The sequence below is a fragment of the Microtus pennsylvanicus genome, chromosome 4 (assembly GCF_037038515.1).
Source record: "Microtus pennsylvanicus isolate mMicPen1 chromosome 4, mMicPen1.hap1, whole genome shotgun sequence".
Classification (NCBI taxonomy): Eukaryota; Metazoa; Chordata; class Mammalia; order Rodentia; family Cricetidae; genus Microtus; species Microtus pennsylvanicus.
In genome coordinates, this window is record NC_134582.1 from 22,435,112 (window position 1) to 22,458,411 (window position 23,300).

General features: G+C 42.8%; 1 protein-coding gene across 1 annotated transcript in view; it reads left to right on the top strand.

Moving 5' to 3' along the window:
* The window catches only part of Piezo2 (piezo type mechanosensitive ion channel component 2), a 285,223-nt gene that overhangs the window by 105,546 nt on the left and 156,377 nt on the right, over positions 1-23,300 (top strand). The window contains exon 4 of the mRNA XM_075971116.1: positions 17,294-17,336. Coding sequence (XP_075827231.1) covers positions 17,294-17,336 — 43 coding nt within the window. The remainder of the gene's footprint in view (positions 1-17,293; positions 17,337-23,300) is intronic.

Sequence of the window (23,300 nt, forward strand, 5' to 3'; positions counted from 1 at the left end):
GTGTTCTGAGACTTCCTTTCATCCACCCCCACCCCCAGAAAGTTAAACCTTTCAAGAATACGTTGAAAAGAGATCTCAGTCAGTCCATTCTCCAGAACACATTGCTAAGTTGCTAAGCAAGGTGAGCTTTTGTGAGCTCAATGAAGGAATCATAAAGTTTGTTTTGCTTAGAGGGGACTGGTGAGGCTGCAGTCCTGAGCTCTCTGATGCCAGAGCTGCTCTGACGAAAAGACTCCAGGGAAAGGCTCTCATGCTTGAAGGCAGAAGTGGCACTTTGAGTTCTAGAAAATCACTGGGGCAACAGATGCCTTCCTGCAGGCTGAGTCACTGCAGCAGATCATCAGGTCCCTTGCTCTGAAAAGTAAGTGAAATTAGGGATCCTCTGCAATGACTTCCCAAGTTGTTTCCAAAGATCCCGTGACAGTGACCCCACACGGAAGAGAGTCGTCAGCTTAAGTGGATTGCTTCCCATTGTTACCACTGCCAAAGCCTTCCTCATATCTCACAGGAAAACGAGGAGCAGAGAGTCCAAGCCTCTTCGAGGTTCACATGGGCAGGGCAGGCTGAGCCTGGGGTGCGGCGCTAGGCGTCCTTGCAACTGGGAGTGCTCAGCAGTTCAGGCCAGGCTCCATACACCTGTGGGAGAGGCGTGGCTTGGTTACCAGGCAGCTGCAGTAAGAGCCTTGGCTCTGGAGCAGTGACCCCACTTGTTCTTTTTTGCCTTACCGGACACCAGGCTTTGTCATGATCCCAGTTCAGTCACTTTCTTTTATGTAAGCTAAAAATACCATTTTCCTTTATAAAGAATCAAACCTTAAAATTGAGAACAGCGCCCCCTTCCTTCCTCTTCACTTACTGCAAGAGAAACAAACAGGTTTCTTGCCAGCAACAAGATCTGTAAACTTGTGGGTTTGACAAGAAACATCTTTGATTGTCTGGAGCACATGCTGCCCCCTAGGACAAAACCAGAAGCAGTACCCCACTAATCTCCTCCCCATTGTACAATCTAGGTACAACTGACCAGAAATTGGTAAGGACCCAAGCATAAACCCTTTGACTAGGGAAGTAAATGCCGAGTAGTGGTTAGCAGGCAGATTAGAGCCACGCATCTTGCCGTGGAATCCTGGCTTTCTCGCTTAATACCATGGGAAACTGGCCAAGTCAATCAGTGGATCCTTGACCTCAGCTCCCACATCTGTAAAGTGGATAGAGCAACACTCCTTATCTTGTAGGCAGGTTTGGATATTAAAATAAAGCTTTGATTGATGCCTGGCACATAGTGTCATGTGACTACTCTTATTTATGGCTGTTTATTTAGTTTGTGGTTCTGAGGATTGAACCCAAGGCCCTCGCATATGCTCAGCAAGTACTTTCAGTAAGAGCTGGCTCCAGCTGTGTAGTGACTTACTAAATAAGAAGTAAATAAAGGAAAAAAAGAAAGTTATTTAAGGTTAAAAAAAATAAAGACTCCCTACTTCTTTAGAAGGTTCCTTGGAACAGTTGAAGAATGGGGTCCTTGTTATAGCAGCACCTTCTGAGAGATCTGCACAGCCACTGGCTCTGGGTAATTATTTGCTGGCGCTCTTTGCTATCTCTCTCTCTCTCACACACACACACACACACACACACACTATTGGTAATGTCTAACACTCATTTCTGACTCTTTGTACAAGACTTACGTTGTCAAAAAAAAATCATACAGAAATCCTTAGCCTGTTAACAAGTATTCTCAGCCTTTTACAAATGGAATTTGAAACAGATTTCCTGCCTGACTTAGGGTGGGACTCAGCTCACAAAGCCCCTTTCTCATGCCTCTTGCTGTGGTACGTGTGCCACGAGAGCCACTGGGGCCCGGACCTGCTGTGGTATGCACGCCATGAGCCATGAGAGCCAGTGGACTCCGAGCGTTTCCCTGGGGCCCAGGCACAGGTCTGGAGCCTGGCCTTTGCCCTGGGTCTGCTCTGTTCCAGGACTCTGATGCAAGGGGTGACAATGTCCACTCTTCCTCTCCCGCGGACTAGAACAATCTTAGCAGCTGCTCACACCATGTCACAACAGTAGAACATGAGTTTGAAATGAGCACCCAGTTTCTCCCACAAAAACACTTTGGTGGATCCTGAATAACGTGGGTGATTTTAATAGGCAGGACTTGTTTAAGATTTTGAAGAGTTACATGACACTGTCTGTCCACTTTAATTACTGACCCTTCATTACAACACATGAAATAAGTCTTTATATGACATACCTCCGTGGCAGTGGCTCTGTGTAAGTCGCAAAAGTGCAATGCAAAGACACAGAAAACAGCTTGTTCCTGTGATAGTGAGACCCTGTAGTATGCAGCACTATACATACTATACTATACTAGTATGTAGTATGTGTGTGTGTTTAAATACACACATACACACACACAAAAACGCACATGAACATACACACATATTAACTTGTCAATAGGCAAATAACATTTAGTAGATTGATAAACACATTGCAAAATAAATAAAAAATTATTAATGATCTAGAACATACGTTCATAGGAAGTCATGAAGGAAGCTCTGATAGAGGCATGAAGAAAGTTTAAAAACAGGCTACCGCAAGGAAGTTTTCATAACATTTTTCCAAATTTTCATTTAATTTAAAAGTTCAGTAGATACATAAAAACATAAAAGTTGTACAACTTAGTAGGATATAGCATAATATTTGTACATGTAAATATTATGCAGTATATGAATCAAATTAAAAATATGGACAAATTAAAAAAGTTTGGTTTAATAGCATTGAAGCAAAAGATATTAATGGTCGTGGGTTCAAGTGTTTGGGCTCGTCCCTTGCACACAGATATTCTCTGCACTGTAATCTATACAGCAGCTTCAGCAAGCACCGTTTGCCTAACGACCAGTGTGCAGGCAGATACCTTTCCACTGCGACTGGAAGACTACAGTGAGCTAAAAGCTTAGTGTGAGGCTATCCATCTCTTTGAGTGAGCCCAGAGACAAACACCACCTTTTCGGCATCTTCCTGCTAATGCATCTGAATTAAACCATCAGGCAAGGAGGAAGGTGAAGTCCTGTTAATGTTTTTGCATGAATGGGCCAGAGGAATGTTTGGCTCTGAGATACCCTGCCTGGCTTTGTATTCCCCTACGCTGCTTATTCGACCTTCCCAGGCCGGCCCCACGTGTTCCTCTGCTCTGAGTTATAGCCCAGGAAGACACATGCTGGCCAGGAAGATGGGGAGAAATAACTGCTTAAAAGAAAGTAGTCACAAATCTCTTTAGGTCACCAATAAATAAGGGGGACTTTTGGCTAATACAGGGCTGGATCCAGAAAAATCCGCTGGACTTAAAATGGATTTGTGGAATACGTGGTGATGGCTTGAAGGCCTGAGACATACATGGCTAAATCTTGTGTTCCATTCTTAGGACCTTTATTCATGAACAGCTAACCTTTGCATTTGCTTTATTTATGGCCTGTGAGGATTTGGGATTAAACACACGAAGTAAAACTCGGCCTCCCCCCTCCTTTCAGAGTGGAAGTGAGCAACAATGAGCGGGACTGGGAATCCATGTTCTGGATCAAGTGTGTGTATTCAGAGTTCCTTCCCAAAGACTGCTCAGAACACAGGGAGATGCCTCAGTTTCTTTTTTAAAATCGCTGCCTGTTTGGTAGACAGGAGGGAAGGGTTTCTTTTGTTTTGTGCTACACTAGACTCCTGAGTTGGAATTGTTCCAGCAATCTTCAGGTTGAGGGCTCCGGGTTTTTTCCTCTTAGTCCAGTTTCTCCTCTCCCTGTCTGCAGCTGGAAAACACAGTTACTTGTTTTATCAAAGAATTTGTCCACACTCTCTTAATGACCACAGTTGCTTCCATGGAACATCAGATTGGAAAGTCAGAGGGAGCGCACCATTGTGTGGAACTCTCATTAAGAAAGTACACAGCCCTGAAGGTGTTACTCTTCCATCAACTAAATCCATTAATCCCCATTTAAGTTTTTGGGGCTTGGGCAAGTGCTCCCTTCTACACATTTTATGCCCCTAAAAGTGCAGTTTTGTGTCTTTGATGGGACTTGAAACATCCAGAGGGTAAAAGGCAATGAAAAGAGGCCCCTTGTAGTTGATGGCTGTCAACTACATTAGATTAGATTAGGGCATTAGATGATTCGCGTCTGCCGCACAGCCAGAGAGACAGAAACGCTTACCTCCCGTCTTGCTTCTACTTAATACCCCATGTTTGAAAATGTTCACTCTGTATGTGCAGGCTTTTTAAATGTCCTTTGGAAACATGCTTTGGCCCTGAAGTGAGTATTGATTGCTTCTCGGCTGCTTCTGATTTAAATCTCAGGGATCCTGCTGTGTGCCAACAGATGAGTCAGACATTCTTGTGTGCGGGTGTAATATTCCCAATATTTATCAGTGGAAAGCGTGGTTCTGGAGAAAAGGTTCCTTTGTTGTGAGCTATGCTATGTTGCCTTAGCACTGCTCTGCTGACCTAGGCAAATTCTCCTCAATTCTGGCTATTCTGCGTGCTCCGGTGACCCGGGAGCACCCTCCCCATCCCCCGCTATTCCATATACCCCAGTGACCCGGGAGCACCCTCCCCATCCCCCGCTATTCCATATACCCCATTGACCCGGGAGCACCCTCCCCATCCCTAGCTATTCCATATACCCCAGTGACCCGGGAGCACCCTCCCCACCCCTGGCTATTAAATATACCCCAGTGACCCGGGAGCACCCTCCCCATCCCTTGCTATTCCATATACCCCAGTGACCCGGGAGCACCCTCCCCATCCCCCGCTATTCCATATACCCCAGTGACCCGGGAGCACCCTCCCCATCCCCTGCTATTCATATACCTCAGTGACCCGGGAGCACCCTCCCCATTCCCCAGTATTCCATATACCCCAGTGACCTGGGAGCACCCTCCCCATCCCCTGCTATTCATATACCCCAGTGACCCGGGAGCACCCTCCCCATCTGTGGCTATTCCATATACCCCAGTGACCCGGGAGCACCCTCCCCATCCCTGGTTATTCTGCAGGTAGCTAGTTCTCTGGAAGCCACTCTTCGGTTATTGCTCTCATCGCCCACTTCAAGTTTCTGTGCCTAAGTCAGCATCCCCCATGGATGTTTTTGGGGGCCCACAATATAAGTGGTCTGAGTTTAAAAATAGATATTAGGAAAACCGGTGGCCTCTGAGAAGGTTGGAAGGAGATGTGGTGAGGATCTGGAGAATGCTGTGTCTCCAGAGCAATAGAATCAAAGGAAAAGCATCCCGGAAGTCTGCAGTCTGCCTCTTGTGCCTGTGTGTGTGTGACCCTGTGACCAGTGCAAGGCTTCTCCTTCCTTCTGACTCTTAAGTGAAAAATAGCAACGGATAAATGCTGGCATTCCTTCACACAAATGGGTTGGAAGAGGGTTGTATGACAAGAAGTGGATTTTTGTCTTTTCTCCCGACTCTATTTCCCTTCCCCTTCTCCTTTTTCCATTTTAATCAATACAGGAGGTCAGTAGATTGTCTTTGAATTCCTCCACTCAACTCTTCCTCCTGCCTCGGCCTCTCCAGTGGCCCAAGTGCACCAGCACAGCCAGCTGGACTAGGTGTCTTCCCCTGTCACTCTGAGTCCCTTCCTAGTTGTGTGCGGTAAAGCCTCTCAGGGGAGGACCCCAGTCAACAGTGTCCCTTTTACCATGTTCCCAGTCATTTGCGAGCCAGCTTTTCAGATCCCTGGGGTGGAAAACTGTTGCCTGCTTCCCTGGTCTTCCTGCTGGCTGTGAAGGTCTGCAGGAACTGCCGGAGAGAGGGGGTAGGGGTGGATGGGTTGCTAAACATGGAGGAAATGACCCAGGAGTCCTCCTTCATCAATGCCTGCTTTCAGTTTGTTCCTACCTCAGTTGTCCTTCTCCCCCCAGTGGAGGACCAGAAGGGCAGAAGGCACAAGTTAGCTGACAGTGGAGTCTGATTTCTGAGGCTTTCACCAAGGTGGCTGCATGCTTTGCCCAGATTTCCTTTAGACTTCATGGCTTGGGACCAGATTTCCAACCTCCTACTTGATGCCATTTCTACTGACTGACTGAGCAGATCTCCTGCAGTTACAGTCATCAAAAATAAGCCATGACAGCACACTCTGACAAAGAGCAGCTTAAGGGAGAAAAGGTGGATTTTAGTTCACAGTTCCAGGTTCTCTGTGGCAGCAAAGTCAAGGCGACAGAGCTTAAAACAGCTAGCCACATTCACCATGAGGAGAGAGGGGGCAAGTACATGCATGCTTACTACGGCTCAGCTTGCCTTTTTCCTCTTACACACACCAGACCCAGAACCTCAGAAATGATGTCACCCACAGTGGGTGGGTTTTCTCGCTTCAGTTTGTATAATCGAGACAAATCCCTTTACAAGACGGACATGTCCAAAGACCAGCCTGATCTCAACCATCCCTCACAAAGATTCTCTTGTTAAGTTGACAGTTTAAAGTAACCATCAAACCCACTTCGGGGTGCATCATAAGTGGGTAACAACCAGAGAGGCAGTTGGAAGGGCCTGGGGTTTAGGATTTAGGGTTTATCTGTGAGGTCAGGCTACAAATGTGGATCCCCAGAACCAAAGTGTAAGGACCTCAAGCAGCTGCCAGCGTCTGGGATATCCAGCTACAGAGCGGCCAGCCAGGCAGCAGTGCCCCCAGCCCTGAAAGGCAGACGGTCCCATTCCCTGCCTCGGATGAGAAACTGAACTCAAGTGGGAAGCTGGCTAGGAAAGAAGTCCTGATGACTGAAAGTCAGAAACCCATACCTCAAAGATGCCAACCTGTCAACTTGGGGAGTGGGTATGGGCTGAGAATGAATGAAGGACGTCAATGAAGATCATAGTCCATTCCTCATTGAGTCTGAAGAGAGAGAGAAAGGGAAGGGGGGCTATTTACCAACAATAGGAGTTCCCCTTATTGTACAAACTGTAGCATTTTGACTTTTATCTTTACTCCCCCATTGTTCATCTCTTGTATGTGTATAGCTATATATGCATTTGAGTATGTATGTAGCCTGATTATTATATAAACCTATGTGTACATATAGGTATGCCTGATAATTGTATATACCTATGTATGCATGTGGGTATGCATGCAGTCTGATTATTGTATATACCTATGTATGCATGTGCGTATGTATGTAGCCTAATTATTGTGATGAAATCTTCCCTAGGAAAATTTCTGTGTTCCCATGAATTATATGATACAATATTGTTGTGGCTACCCTTTTAACCAATCCCTCCCATCTCTCTCCTCTTTCCCCATGTCTTAGTACCACAGCCCTGCCCTCTATTCCTATGACCTCAGCTTGTTTAGATTCCACATATGAATGAGATCATTAGGAATTTGCCTTCCTGTGCCTTGATTTATTTCACTTAGCAATAATCTCCATATTTATTCATGGCAAATGATGTTTTCTTCTTTGTGTGGCTACTTAGCATTCTGTTGTGCAAACACAGCAGATGTCCCTTGTGCCACGCACCACGCCCCTGTGTCTGCGCTCTGTGCGCTGGCACCCAGTTCGTGAGCTTCGAGCAAGGGGACTGGAGGTTAAAATACACAGACACACACAGACAGAGAGACAGCGACATGGGTCATCCTTGAATTCCCCAAGAATGCCCCCTTTATTGTGTTCAGGGGCAGATTATATAGAGATAGCCACGCCCCAGCCAAACCCACCAGAAACCACTCTCCTGCCATCAGGCACTCCTGAAGGTCTCGTGCTCAGAGCAGCTGTAGGCACTCAGATCAGGGGAAAACAAGAAATTCAGGATCTGGGGTCTCACTGCTCCCAACACCTTGTCCATCATTGGACACCTCTGTTGATTCAGCAAAGTATCACCGTCCATGATTGTCCTTAACTTTTCACTTGGTGGTAATGCCCAACTCCTAACAGCAAAGCTAATGATGATAATTATAGAATTAAGCATTGAGAAATGGTCAATTTTCTGAGGACTAAAACAACCTTGGAATCACATTGTTTAGATGTGTGATGGACAATAATATAAGATTTTTCCAAATACGTCTGTGTTTTGTAAGTGAACACTATGTGACACATGCAATATGGAATTTGTGCTTCACGTAAAGAAAGTCACAGCCATACGAGATAAATGTCATACTGTGAAAGATGTCTGAAGGAATGTTAAGGACGACACCCTTACCTGATCAAAAACTAAGCCTGTCTCCACTGAAACTCAGCTCCACAAGAGTGGACAAATAAGAAAACCAAAGATACTTTTGTCCCATTTTCTGTTCCTCACAAATGGATGTAAGTGTGAGTGGATTGAGCAGATACACTTGTTCTCTCAAGCGCATCAGCCAACCTTACCGCCGCTCGCTTCCTCTGTGTCCCCTCTGTTGGCTTACACAGAACCAACCGAACACAGTTTCTTCCAGTTTCTGCAGAAATGACAAGATGGCCAAGATTTGGTTTATATTCTCATGCAAATGACAACCTCATGAACATCAGCCTGAGCTCCTTTGTAAGCGTGGTGAGCTCTTTATGAAGAAATTGCTTTTAAATGAATGATATGTTCTGGGACTTTATATGCATTTTCCGTAAGACATCTTTGGAGAGTTTTGGCAAACACACGCTATAAGAAAAAGTTCATGACACAATGGGGATTAAGTGAAGCCACCAAGCAGAGTAATATGCTAAAATAAAAATAAATTATGACAGAACTTACTTAAATACAGGCCTTAATAAATGACTTTACTTAGTGTTTGTAGGCATGTGTGTGTGAATGCGCATGTGTGTTGTGTGTTACAATGTGGAATTGAGAGAGGAAATTGGACTATAGTTATCTTGAAAAATTAGTGTCCTAAGGTTATGAATCACTTAATCATATTGCAGTTTTATTCATTTAAAATACTAGCTGGGGGTTAAAAAGATGGCTCAACAATTAAGAGCTCTTGATGCTCTTATAGAAATCCAGGGTTTGGTTCCCATCACCCATACAACATCTTACAACTATCTGTAACCCCATTTGGAAGGGATCTGGCTCCTTCTTCCAGCCTGTACAGGCACCAGGTACATATGCAATACAGTACATGCAGCAGACAAAACATTTATACATGGAGAATAAAAATTAGCAGGTCTTTAAAAATTACTAGCTGAGGGTTCTGGAGAGATTGCTCAGCTGTTAAAAAAAAGCCTGCTGTTATTTCACAGGACTTTAGTCTAGTTCCAGGGCTCATGTTGGGCAGCTCACAACCACATATAACTTCAGCTCCAGGGGATTTGATATTCCTTCCTGGCTTCCACGGGTTCAAAGACACACATGGAACACACTCATACAGGCACACACATACACGTAAATAAAAACAAACATTTAAAGAACATTATCCAAGAACCTTGTATTAGTGGCTTTGACATGCCTACATTTCTGAAAGAAAGAACATCTACAAGAAGAACAGTGAGGGGAACGTGATAGCTCACACTTTCTAGTGTTCTCACCTATTAAGTTCTTTGCCCATCTGGTTTTATTTCATTAAATTTTTACCGCGAGTCGTCTCATGGAGTTCACATAAGAGCAAGCACGTGGGAGTCTCCTGCAGGCACCTCAGAATTCCAGGCCTGCTTGAGAACTCATACACCGTATGGCCAGTGCGGTAAAAGCCTGGAGTCAGTTTTCTGAGCGTGTGTAATACTTGGGAGACTTATCAAACTCCATGCACCTGGATTTGAAATGAGTGGAACAAGAGTTCCTGGAAATGTCTTCTGAAGTCGGCCTCTGAGACGGGCAGAAGGCAAAGCTATAGATGGGTATCCACAGTTGCTGGGTGTTTTGTTTTTTAGGGTAACTTTTAGAGTGTTTTGTGGAGCCAGTGCAGGGTATCTCAGCATGCTAAGTTGGAACAATAAAAATATGCTTAGAGCTTTTCTGTGTCATCTAAAGTATGATTTTCTTTGCTTCATTTTCGTTCTCTGTGTATCATGATTCTCTGTGAAGAGGCATCAGCGTGTAGTTTTTGCATAACCATATTTATTCAAATGTGCAATCCACCAGAGGCCTTTTCATGTTCCTTACACAGATCATTGTTCTGTATGCTCGGTCTCAACTCCATGCCTATCATTTGCTACATTTATGGTATTGTAATGGAGTACGCGTTACCCTGATCCTCTTCCCTCTGTCCCTTCTGAGAGTCCTTACTTGTCCATGTCAAGTCTGATCACTCTCTGCTGATGAGAAAATGGCACTTCCCTTCATCTCTGGCTCTTCAACCTCTGCTCAGCCTTCTTCTCCATCCCCTTTCATCAATGAAGGTACACACGCGTCACATCTGAAGGCCTATATTGACCGTTATTCCTGCTCCCACCAACTCCTTGCTTCTTCTGTCACCTCTCTACACCTTCATGGAACCTGACTTTAAAAGCAGAAATCTGTCCTTGTTTCCTCCCCCAACTTTGCTCCGCTCTGAAAACTATCCCTTCACACAATGCTCTCCATCGTTCCTCTGAAACTTATATTATCTCCTTAGGATGGAACCCGGAGAGTAGGGTGCTCCCCCAGCGGATGCTTTGCCAGGGAGTAGTTTCCAGTCCTCTCCCTAAACTTCTTTGAGTTACTTGTCTCCCCCAGAGGGGCCCCAAAGACACAAACACCTCTCCCTAAACTTGGCCTCTCATTCCTAAAAACCTCTTCCCTTCTCATTCTTGCGCCCCCCCCTTTTAAAAACTGACTTTCCTCTCTGTCCTTGCTTTCTAAATGTTGTGGATTTTCTCCAGACTCTATTTTTGACCATCTTGTGATAAAAGAAATGTAAACATTCTCGCTGAAGCAGATGCATAAAGAGTAGAAAGCCCCAAGTCATGGGAACGTCATGGGCTTGAATGGGTTGTGACAACCTGTCAACTATAATTTTACTAATCACATAAAGATTGTAAGTCTCAGTTTTCCCACTGCTCTGTGTCAACATACAAACGTAAATTACATACTGGCCCCTGCACTGAAACTGTGTGTTTAGACTCTTGTTCTTGATGCTCATTTAGGCTGTTTCCATTGTTCATGTTGGGGATCTGCCAGGAATTGTCAGTCCATAGCCATGCCTATAAATTCTTTTACTGGCCAGCCCACCAGTTCTTAAAAGATGCAATCCCATGGGCGTCCCCATACCCATCAACCCCCGCTCAGACTCCCCTCCTACTGCCTAATTCTTTCTGGGTGTGTGATTGGGTGTGAAAAGGCGGTGAAGAGAGGAGGTCAAGGAAGAAAGGGTGATGATGATGATATTGATGGGAAACACATGTGCCCACCTCGGAACAAACCATCTATGTAAGAAGGTCATTAGTCAGCTCCTTAAAGTAACTGTTTCTAAATGAGAGGAAGACCACGGGGAAAGGGAAGACATATGTTTGTACATTCTTTAGGGACTGGGGGTTTGCTTGGTTTCTGTAAAAGACGTATAATGTTAGAATTTGAGCTATGTAGTTCAGAAAATTGATGTGCTGGCAGTTATTTTGTGATTCTTGAAAATAGATACATACTCCCCCATCCTCTCTTTTTCTCCCTCTCCTCCCCTCTCTCTGTGTATTTTCCATATGTCTATAACTATTTCAATGGGAAAACTTTCATATTGCCAGTTGAATTATATTTTAAACCAGAAATCAAAAACTGTTTTTAATCCATTATTTAATGAGGAGATTTGTATCTCATTGTAGGACACTTTGAATGCCGCTATTGGTCAAAGCCTTTTTTTTAAAAAAAAAAACAACTAAGTTTAAAATTCTTTTCCTTTTAAGAGTTAGAAATATGATGTGAATGAAGCCCCTGCCCAAGACTGTGTGGATAATTTCCCGATACCTGAGCTCTTTCCCACCCAGTTCTGTGCCAGGTGGCGTGTCTGCCTGTTTGAGAGCTCAGGTGGTATATGAAAATATTCCTGTTTTATAGGAATAAGCTTGCAAAACCCATCACTTGTGGATTATTGCTCCTTTTCTGCTAGTTATTTCAAAAAGAGCAGAAACAGGCCTATGTTCAAATTGTTTCAGTGTCTGAGACACACTTGGTGTAAACCCATTCAACCAGCAGAAAGATGCTTCCTTTGTCTGCCCCTGTTGTTTTCTGTTACATCTTGAGACTCTAAGGAAAACAGTTACTTTTTTCTATAGTTTGAGTATGAACTTGGTTGAAAGAATCAGAGAGGAGACATAGTAATGAAGGGAGCTCCCATAGTGGTGCGAAGATGGAGAATTTTGCTTTTCTGCTAGTAGCATTTGTGAAAAAATAAAAGTGAATTGAAATCCCCTGATCATCATGTCTAAGGGAGTCTTGTCTGAGGAAAGAAAGACATGCAGAAACAGAGTGGTCACTAGAGTGCCCATGCCTCTCTGCAAATAATGTTCTCCAGCTTCAAATTGATACCACAGAAAAAACAAAAAAGATGCTCACTCTGCTTCCATCTTGTATGGACCACATGCCTGTATTTGACCTTTTACTGACATTTATTTATGTGCTTGAAACCTTGTTGTGCATTTTGAATACTTAACAAAACAAGGAAATGCACAGGGATGATGAGAGATGGCTGCAACTTTGCTCCGTTTCTGTAAGAGACAGATAAAGAATACTAGAATTCGAGCTACATAGTTCAGTGAAATCGACATGCTGAAAACCTTCTATGCTTCTAGCATTAACGATCAGATCCAGAGCCAGGGGGCAGGGCAAAAGATTGAATGCCATGCTATAGCTAGATCAAGTGGGAAAGAGAGATAAGAAGGAGAATGAAGAGGAAGCTGCTGCCGCAGCTGAGTATCACACACTGGGTAACAGCTTCTGCTGCCGGAGCGTGGGCAGTTCAGAGACATGGGGCAGCCTCTGTTGGGAACCTTCTGCTGCATCATAGCACCGTGAAGCTCATCACACTGTGAGATGGAATGCGGTGGCAGCTCAAGTCTCTTTTTCCATCACCACTACTGACGTTAGGGGACCTCACTCACACAACTTTATTAATCTTCATAACCTCAAGACACAAATACTGGGGTCAACTAGAAACACGAGGATTCGAAGATAAGTACCCATGCTGTCAAAGAAGGCAAGACCTGAATACAGTGCCTAAAGTTTGGCAAAGCAGAGTGAAGTTAGCATTAATCTGAACCTCGGTTTTCTCACCTGAGGTAGGATAGAATAATAGTAATATCTTCACTGAATGTTCAAGGGGATTTGCTTAGCTAATGCATGTAAGTCTAGCACCTTGTAAGGGTCTAATGATGTGAACTGTTTCATTGTTAACATACAGGCAAATACTGGGGAGGAGGATGCAGGCACTTTTAAGAATTCTTACCCATTATAAAGAATGTTTCACATTGGAAATCAACATAACAATTAAAGGCCTAATAAAATGACTCGCTAACCACATTCGTCTATACTCAAAGATTAGTGACTTGCTCAGCCATCATCAGAGAAGCTTCCTCCTGCAGCAGATGGGAACAAATAGAGGGACCCACAGCCAGGCAAGATGCAGAGAGTGAGAGACCTTGGAACACTCAACCTAAGTGTGTTTGTCTCCATCAAATCCCTCCCCTCGGGGCTCAGGGAACCCAGTGGAAGAGAAGACATAAGGGCCAGAGGGTATGGGGGATGCTAAGGAAGCAAGGCCTTCTAAAGACAGCAGGACCAATAAGCATGCGGACACACAGAGACTATGGCAGCATGCACAGGACCTGCAGGGGTCTGAGCCAGGTGGGGGTCCAGTGCCGAGAGAGGAAGCAGACACCAGCCCCCATCCCTAGACCAGAAGTTATCTTCAATTGGCAACCACTCAAGAAAGGAAATACACTGTGTGAAAACAATCTACTAAAAATAAAATCTCACCAATAAGGGGCCAGTAAAATGGCTCGGCAGACAAAAGCAACTGCCACAAGGCCTGATGACTGTAGTTTGATCCCTAGCATTCATGTGTTGGGAGGAGAAAACCAACTCCACAAGTTGCCCGCTGACCTCTACATGGGCTCTGTGACATGGCACACATACACACAGACACACACAAATAAATCAATCTAAGTTTTAAAAAACTAATAAGCAGACAGAGCGGTGGGATGAGACTCAAGGAGCAGAACATTGTTCGAATGTAAGGAGTGATTGCTGACGTTCCTTATGGGAGACAGCATGGCTGTCTTCTTTAGGACGCCCCTCCTGAGAGTCAGCGGAGAGGCACTATGGAGTATTGTCACCCAGGAATACCCAGCTCAGATACTGGGCCTTGCTCCTCAAGTGAATGTCCTTGGACTCCAGCTGGACTCCATCCATGCTCTACCGCCCTCTGCTCTGGATTACAGTTCTGTTGAGCAGGATGTTGGCGCACTAACATGGGCAGCTTTTAAAAGTGAAGAATCATACATCATGGCTTGTAATTACACCATTCGGATTGAAAAGGAAAAAAAAACTTAAAAATGTCATCCCTTTCTGTATGCTAGGAGTTTCTTTGTGTTGCCTGCCTTCTGCTGGAAAATACAGCCTGTTTTAGACTCCTCTGTGGGTTACAGTGGTCCCTCTTGCCTCTGGGGACATGTTCTGAGACTCCCAGTGGATGCTAAAATGAGAATAGCACAAAGCCTCACAGATTGTGTGCTTTCTCTTATATACACACTTATGATAAAGTGTTGCTTCTTCCCGAGACTCGGGAAGGTTAATGACAATAGCAGCTCATAAAATAGAATAATTATGGCAATCTACTGTAATGAAAGTCATTTAAAACTTGTGAGCCGTTTACTTCTGGAATTTTCCATTTAATATTTCAGACCACAGATGACTGTGGCTTACTGGTACTATAGCATGGAAAACCGCAGGTGAGGGACCCCTGTAAATCTCATTTGGAAAGGGTTCAACTGAAGAAGTTGGCCATGTGCTTTTGTTTTCTCTGCTGGTTTGGACATGCGGGGCTGCCCTGGCAAAGGCAAATGCTATCAGCTTACTGCCGTGGACCATGGCTGATGGCTTTAAAAGAATTCCTCAGAAGCTGCATAATGAGCTGCCGAAAATATCCTGTGTGCCAAAGGATCTGGGTCTGTCTGGTCCATTTATTGAGAATTTCTTGTTTTATCCCGACTAAATGCTCACCAAGGACATAAAAACCCAAACCTCTAATGTATAGGGGGCCTAAGGGCAGAAACCAAATTTGAATGTATCCAGACCTGTTTTTCGCACACGCGGCTGGTGTGAGCAAGTGCAAACAGCAAAAGTCGATGAGCCTGTGATGTGAAGACAGCAAGATCCTGCAGACCAGGTGGAAGGCATTCTTGTCTCTGCATGGACCAGTGACTTGGCCACATTTATTTCAAAGAGTACTGACAGCCTGAGCCAAAAACTAGGATTTTTTGTCTTGCTTGTTTGATTAAATTTATATTTTTTCAGAAACGTAGGCCCTATAAGTGAAAGTTAATCATTTCATTTACATTTTAATTTTACCTTGACAATAAGTGAAATCAGTTAGAGAAAAGGTTTTCTTAGAACTAAAAGAAGGGGGAAAAAATCTGCGAATACATTGGGAAGATCAGGAAAAATGATAGAAATGGATGAGAATTGAAGTATGTTGGTTCCCAGTGGAAGCAGAAGTCAGGAAGAATAGCATCAAGCCCCTCTCAGCATCACCTCGCTACTCCCCACGCTTGCTCTGCTCCTGACCGTCAGCTTCACCCTCTGACAGGAGGCGTCATTCCCACCTCATAATGTGGTCCAGGTGGTGGCCAGCACAAGCACCTGGCTTCTACCCACGAGTGTTTATTCACTGCTGTCTGATCTGGTAGGACTTCTAGAGTAGATCATTCGCCTCAAAGAATTCTTGAGATAAGGATTCTCCATCATCTTGCATAGCATTCACAGAAAAGAAGATCTTTATATGCAGGCCGCTTCTCTGGGCTTGGGGCCAAGGGACATTCCTGGCCTGGTTAGATCTCAGTTGCACTCACAAAGCCAATTGGAATTCTGCTGGATCCCAGTGACCTCATTTCGGAAACTACCTCTGAATTTGGTTTAAATCAGCATGCCGTTCATCTCTGAAATCCAGTCTTTCAAATTATCTAAAACACTGCACCGTGATAAGTTAACACAGGCCCAGCCTCCTGGTGAAGTACAGCTTATGGTCCCTCAAGACTAATTCAGCCTCTCTTGAGATTAGTCCAGACAACCCTGGGGTTTCTTGGTCCCATGTGAGCTCCTGTCCTCCAGGAAGCTGACCTGCCTCTGGATATCTCTGTGGCAGTTTGGAGATAAAGCATTTGGAGCAGAATTCTCAAGATTTCTGTACCAGCCCAGTTTCCTCAGACTTTTGTGAGCATCTTCTTAACAACCTCTGGAGACTACAGGTTGAACTTGCCATTCCTGCTTGCAGAGTAAGGCACCAGAACATAGTGGGACGTGATCTGTCGTGGCTATCAGCTGCTGCAAACACAGTCTACACACCAAATGTCAGATGGGGGACAAAGACACCAGTACATAGCGGGACATGATCTGTCGTGGCTATCAGCTGCTGCAAACACAGTTTACACACCAAATGTCAGATGGGGGACAATTTGCCATAGTGACTAAAATATAAATATAAAAATGCCATGAGTTACCACCAACCCTTAACTTCAGCACATGCACAGTATCTGTCGGGATAGTGTTTAACAAAAGCCAGCACTTCTGTGGGGCGTGTGGATCCCATCTCTGGTCCTCATGTTTGCACAGCAAATATTTTAACGATTTATCCATCTTCCCAGCCCTCATTACATTATTTTTAATGAGAATAGGACTCACATTTTTTTTTCTCAACTAGACATACTGCGATGTCTGGAGTGTGGTTGCTTACCAACTCCCATTTGATGTGATTCCATTTGTCTGATTTTGCTTTTGTAACATTTGTGGCATCTGGAAAACTTCCCTCCTGGAAGAAGAGTAAAATGGTGTTACTAGAAGCTAGAAAAGGTGTGTGTGGCGGGGAGTGGTCAAGTACAAAATTACAGCTTGATAGAAGAGAAAAACTCTGATGTTGTATTGCACAGTATTTAACTCAACCAAACAAGAAATTACTGTATTTTTCAAAAATAGCCATGAGTGAGGATTTTGAATGTTTGCATTGCAAAGGGATGATGAATCTTTGATGTGATGAATCTAATTATCTTTGTATCGCTGCATTATTAATTAAGCATGAAATGAAATAAAAAACAAACAAGAATGTGCAAAGGCCATCTGCAGACTGGATGTGGGAGTGATGGCTTTGAGGGAAGATGCCATTTCACAGACATGTGAGGTATGAGAGGGAAGCTGAGTCCATAAGTGTGCTGACCGTGGTCTCTTTACCTTTCAGGCTCAACATGGGAAAAGACCTTCCGGCAGATTGGCTTCGAAAGGTAAGCCGGGATTAGCACAGCCCACATGTAGCCACCACTGTCACATTTTATTCTAAGTGGTTTCTCCATTGTGAATCAATAGCCTTGCCATCACTTCTTTGACTTTGTGACCTTGGACATGATGTCACTTTATGTCTCAAAGCCTCACTGTCTTGGTTAGACAAGTTAGAGCTTTGGTTCATAGAATCTTTGCTTGGTAATCGTCACACCTGAGAATGGAGACACAAAGATCAGTAACTCAAGGCCTGCCTCAGCTGTATGGGCAGTCAGAGGCCAGTCTGGATTATATGAGAACTTGTCTCAAAAAAAAATCAAAATGTAAAATACAAATAAGATAATAAGTTTCCCACCTCTACACAGAGGAGAAGTAAAGAAGAAAATGAGCTTTGATTTGAGAATGCTTAGACCATAAAACAGTCCGAAAGATGAGCTAAGTAATTAAAGAACTGTAGCAAGTAGGGTTGACCTTGTCTTGTTTTCATCATCTTCTTTTAATACAAATAAATATATATTGATTATCCCCAATTTTTTAAACAGTTACATCTTACCAGCTCTAAGATAATGCTAGGACTGTGTCACTTATTCCTATTTATTTCCACGCTGGTATCTCCTCACAAGCAAGAGATGACTCCCAGTAGCATCAGGAAGGCAACGATAGCTGTGTCTGGTTAGTGCTGCTCCTCCGAGCTATCTGTCTTTGAACTGAAGGGGGAAGATACAGCAAATGACTTTCTCCCAGAGGCATGTGGCATCCCACGTAGAACCTTCAATATGACTACAACTGGAGGCCCAGCAGATGAGGGTATTGCCTGGGTTTTCCCACCTTAGTTAAGCCAGTTAAGATAATTACTCATGGGCTAGGTCAGAGATGATTCTCCAGACGAGCATGGGTTCCATCAGATTGACAAGTAATACACACACACATTAAAAAACAAAACCTGACTGTGAGTAGCCTTACATACATTTACTTTTTGCCAAATATCTTGAAGATAGACTCATAAGTGCAATGAGGGAGTGAATCCACATGGAATGCTGGTAAACATACCAGATTCTCACCTGTAAGCCAGTGGTGTTACCCCATCAGCCAAATACATAGGTTTCCTTACATCAGAGTAAGTTATCATCCTGAGGTTTATACCATCGTGTAAGAAATGGTATCTCAGTGTCCTTTCAATAGCACTTACCTTGGACCAGTTTTCCATAAAGAACAAGTTGAGAGTCTTCATTGTCACCTGAGCAAAATATTTTGTGGGAGAGCTTCCCCCTAAGATGCTTCCACTTGACCTCACAAGTAAAGAAAGAGCTTGATCCCTGGACTACAGGACCCCAACTCTTATTCAAGTAATGGATGGTTCCATAACAACAGGTACCGTGCACCAAACATTTGACAAATCATTTCTAGTTCATAAAAGAGGATTTGGCAAAGTTATGCTGTAATGGGACAGATAGCACACCTCTTAGGGTCTTGTGACCCAAGATTAAAATTTCTGTTCCAGTTTCTTAATGTTGCTATTGGAGCAGATTGCAGCTAGAGATAGTGGGTTTGGCTATATCCCAAGAAAATTTTATTTGCAGAAATAGGCAGCTGGCAGGTTTGGATGATAACCATCACTTATGGACTCCCTCTATAGACTATGACCTCACAGGTAACAAAGATTCAAATAAACTCTGCATGTTTCTCCATCCAGGCACAGACCTCATGTTAACCTGTGTTAATCACTGGGGTTCTTGGTTCCCAACACTAGGATCTCAAATGTTGTATTACATAGAATTTGGGGGTTATAGGTCTCTTTTGTTTTCTGTTTTATTTTTCCTATCCCCGTGCCTCTAGAGATATAACCCTGTGCTGCAAGTCTTGCTGACTCTTCTCATTTTATTACTATGTCGAATAAAACCAGATGATATAATATCTATACTCCAGTGCCTCCCTAAATCTACATGCTTCTGAATAAAAACACTGTTACTATTAGGACACATAACAAGTGACATGTTTATTTTTGAATTGTAGTTTCAACCATTGCTTTTAGTGCCTATGTTGCAGATCTACTGAAATATTTTTGGTGATTATTCAGGTTTTCAAATGTTGTCATAAAATGCTACTATATTTTTTCATTTCTGGGAAGGGAGTATTCTGCATATCACATCACATCTTAAAATGAAACAGATGTAAGTCTCTGGAGCTATTGTGCTTGTATAGGTATGAAGCTGGCCAGCAGGACTGAAAAATACAACTTTTGTCTTGTCTCTCAAGGTCAACCTGATGTTTGCCTTAATGAAAATTCAGATTTCACCTTAAATAAAGCTTCATATTCTTTGCAATATTGTTAAGAGTTGTTGGCCTCTTTATAGCTAAGTCATTTTGTGAAGTTTGTTCCTCCATATGTTGGGCAATAGATTATTTTTAAATGAGCACACCTAAAAGGAAGAAGTCATTTGTTAGATGAAGCCTCAAAGCTTCTCCAAGAAGAAGGTAGAGACTCGGTGTGTTGCTGGTGTGTGGCTGCAAGGAAAACCTATGGGGTCTCTCTGCCTGCCGTCCACATGCAGTTCTTAGTGGGACCATTCAGATATTTCCTTTCTAAATACCTTGTGACAGTACACATGATATATCAGAATAAATGTATACCAGGATAGAAAAATGGTATTTTTCATGGGAATAGGAAATTTAAATAGTGATTGGGCCTCCAGTGATCCTAAGACTCACTACTGTGAAGCCTTAGGAATGGTAACAACACTATAGCCCTGGAAGAAAATGTCTTTTGCTTTTTCAGAGCTGACTATTGGCCTACACATAAGAAATAACATAAGGCTTGAGACTTTCTTTAATATATTTGAGAGAGAGGTTTCTCTCTCACCCACCACTTAACCACTATAAAATTTAATATTAATTACAAACTGGCCTTTTAGCTCAGGCTTATTTTTAACTAGCTCTTACAACTTAAATTAATCCATTTCTAATATTTTATATTTTACCAAGAGGCTCGTGACTTGTTACCTCACATATTGCTTCCCTGGCAGCTGCTTGTGTCTCTGATTCCACCTTCTTTCTCCCTGTATTCAGTTTGGCTTTCCTACCTAGAAATATTCTGCCCTGTCATGGGCCAAAGCAGCTTCTTTATTAACCAATGGTAATAAAACATATTCACAGCATACAGAGGGGAATCCCACATTATCTCCTCTTGTCTGTCTAATTAAAAAGGAAGATTTTTAACTTTGACATAGTAAAATTAATTATAACAAAATGCTTATCAAACAAGAATTACAGTTATAGTATTTACTCCATATTTGGCAAAATTAAAGAAAATATTCTATAATCTGTTTTATCATTGTGATTCTAAAGTTTCATAACTAAAGAAAGGTATAACTATCTAGTCTTCAACTCCACCAAAGACCTTATAAGGATATAATATAACCTAAGAAACCAGAAAGTACATTGTAAGTAACTTCCAACACTCTAGAACTGACAGATAGCTGGCTGCCTGGACAGTCACCCAAAGTTTTCCTGTAATGTTGGGGCATCCATATTCAGCCTATAAGCCTAGAGTTTCTGGCATATTTCTCAGTGAAGTAGGAAATTTGAAACTATCCCATTTTTATTGGTAGTTTGTCAGTCATTTTCTTCTGTGTTCTGCAGAATATTCGACAGACTCTTTTATGAAGCAGGAACCCTGAAGGGCTGTCCCATCTTGTTTTTGCAAATTTAGCAGTTACTCTTGTATTGGTCCTGCATGCCCAGTTTATGCAGCATATTGTCAATCAATCCCAGAAAGAGCAGTTTATTGCCCAAGTGGCTAGCCTTAGCACATTGAAAACAAATGCCCTTTCTGCCCTTGAAGTAATTGATGCTGCTAGGAGCAGATGTGTCTCATTGTCAAGAAAAGTCAAAGTTCTTAAAACATTTTAATGCCATATTCTACAGGTCTTTGAAGTGTTTGAAGATCCATCTGAAGTATATCTGCATATCTATAAAACCTAACTAACATGACTATAAGTTTGACTATAATAGACGACTATTAATTTGTATTTCTTAACTATACATTGCATTTTTTTTTTTGGTTTTTTGAGACAGGGTTTCTCTGTAGCTTTGGTGCCTGTCCTGGAACTAGCTCTTGTAGACCAGGCTGGCCTCGAACTCCCAGAGATCCGCCTGCCTCTGCCTCCCGAGTGCTGGGATTAAAGGCGTGCGCCACCACCGCCTGGCTGCATTTTAAATTAACTGCATAAACATAAGATTTTGAACAAGAGTAGAAATAAATTATAGTGTAGCAAAATTGACCTTAAATCTGTATCAATAAACCAAAATCCATACCAGTGTTTTGTGAGATTAACAGTAGTTTTTTTGGATTAAAGTACATTTCTGTATCATATCCCCCTTTTTTCCTTTAGAAACAAATTGACTATGGCCATTAACCATTTATAAACAACCCTCTTTGAATGAAAACAAACATTCATAAACAATATTTTGGAAATATGGACATAGTTTTCTATACTACTTCCTGCTGACTGGAGGTGCTGGTAATCTTATAGGAATCCTGAGTAAATTTAGAATTACAGTTAAATACTTGACTATAGTAGTCTGTGAAGCTACATTGTCTCAGACAGTTGCCTTGAAGCTGTTATGGATGTTGGATCACCTGGGCCATCACTCCCATTAGAGACTTTTCAGGGTGTTTTACTTGATCAAACCATTTTAACATGGAAGAAGTCTACAGCCTCTCATTTTCTGTGGAAATAAAAGCAGAACTGCTTCTCTAAAGCAACATAGTCTCAGATTTAAATTTTGAAGTCAAGATAGTATATGTATATATATATATATATATATATATATAATAGCCCCCATAACCAAATATCTGTTAGCAATTAGCTCATTAACAGTCAAAAAAATAAAAAAACACAATAGTACACATAATCTAGATTCTCTCTGTATTTTCCATCTTTACATGGATTATAGTAATTTTTATTACTTCATTTTTTCTTTAAGGACCTCATCTTATTATCTTTAAATTATTCTTTTGATCTATGACTGTCTCTATCCCTTTCCTCTCTTTCTCAAGCCTACGCATATGTTTTAAACACACTGTGACTTAGAGGTTTGTTTTTGACTGACTCTGTCATTATTGTGTATTTGTAATCATTTTTTGACAAGGAGAATTTTAAAATGCTAAGTGGGCATGCCTAGGACCGGCCCGGTGGCTTTGGCTGTTGACTCTGCCTTGCTTGGCTTTTCGACATGGCAGAGGTACCTTCACTTCTAGCTCTGAGAGCCATGCTCACCGCCTCAACTCTAGGAAGCAGGACTGACCAGCCAGCAGCTGTGCTCTTAGGTCCACAGCTGTGCTCTCTAGCCCGCAGCTGAAGTCTAGAGATAGTGGCTAAGAAAACCTCTCTGTTTTGTGATCCTTTTAAGAGACTGGGAATTCACCATGCTGCTTAGCTTTCGGCTTTAACCAGAAACCTTGTTTTTCTGTACAGAGTTTCATAGTTTATGATTATAAATATTTATAACGTATAGCCGTCTATCAATCTAGTCACAGTTATGCTAGACAAGTGTGACAGTGTCAAGCCAGTGACACTCTCCTTGTTCTAAGTAAGAGTTATAAACTAGGATGGCCCAAATTCTCAGCAGCAAAGGTTTGGTTCTCATGTGCACACAGTGTGATGCAGACCCTGGTGCTCTGCAGGCCAGCGTGTATCCGTGTCAAGTGTCAGTGGTAGCAGCACTTGCCGTTCAGGAAGATCCAGTGTGCTTGGAGAACCGTGCGCTGGATTGTAAATGCTTCTACCTGTAAAAGGCATCTGCCACTGTACCTCACACGCCATAGGTAGCATTTGGGATAAAAGCCAAAAGGTGATAGAATGCTAGCCAAAGGCACCACAGTCAGATCAGAAGAGGGTCTAAATGTGTTTGCTCCTTCCAGAGCGAGCTGCAGTTTTATCTGAGAAAAGGATTCATCAGGTAAGAGC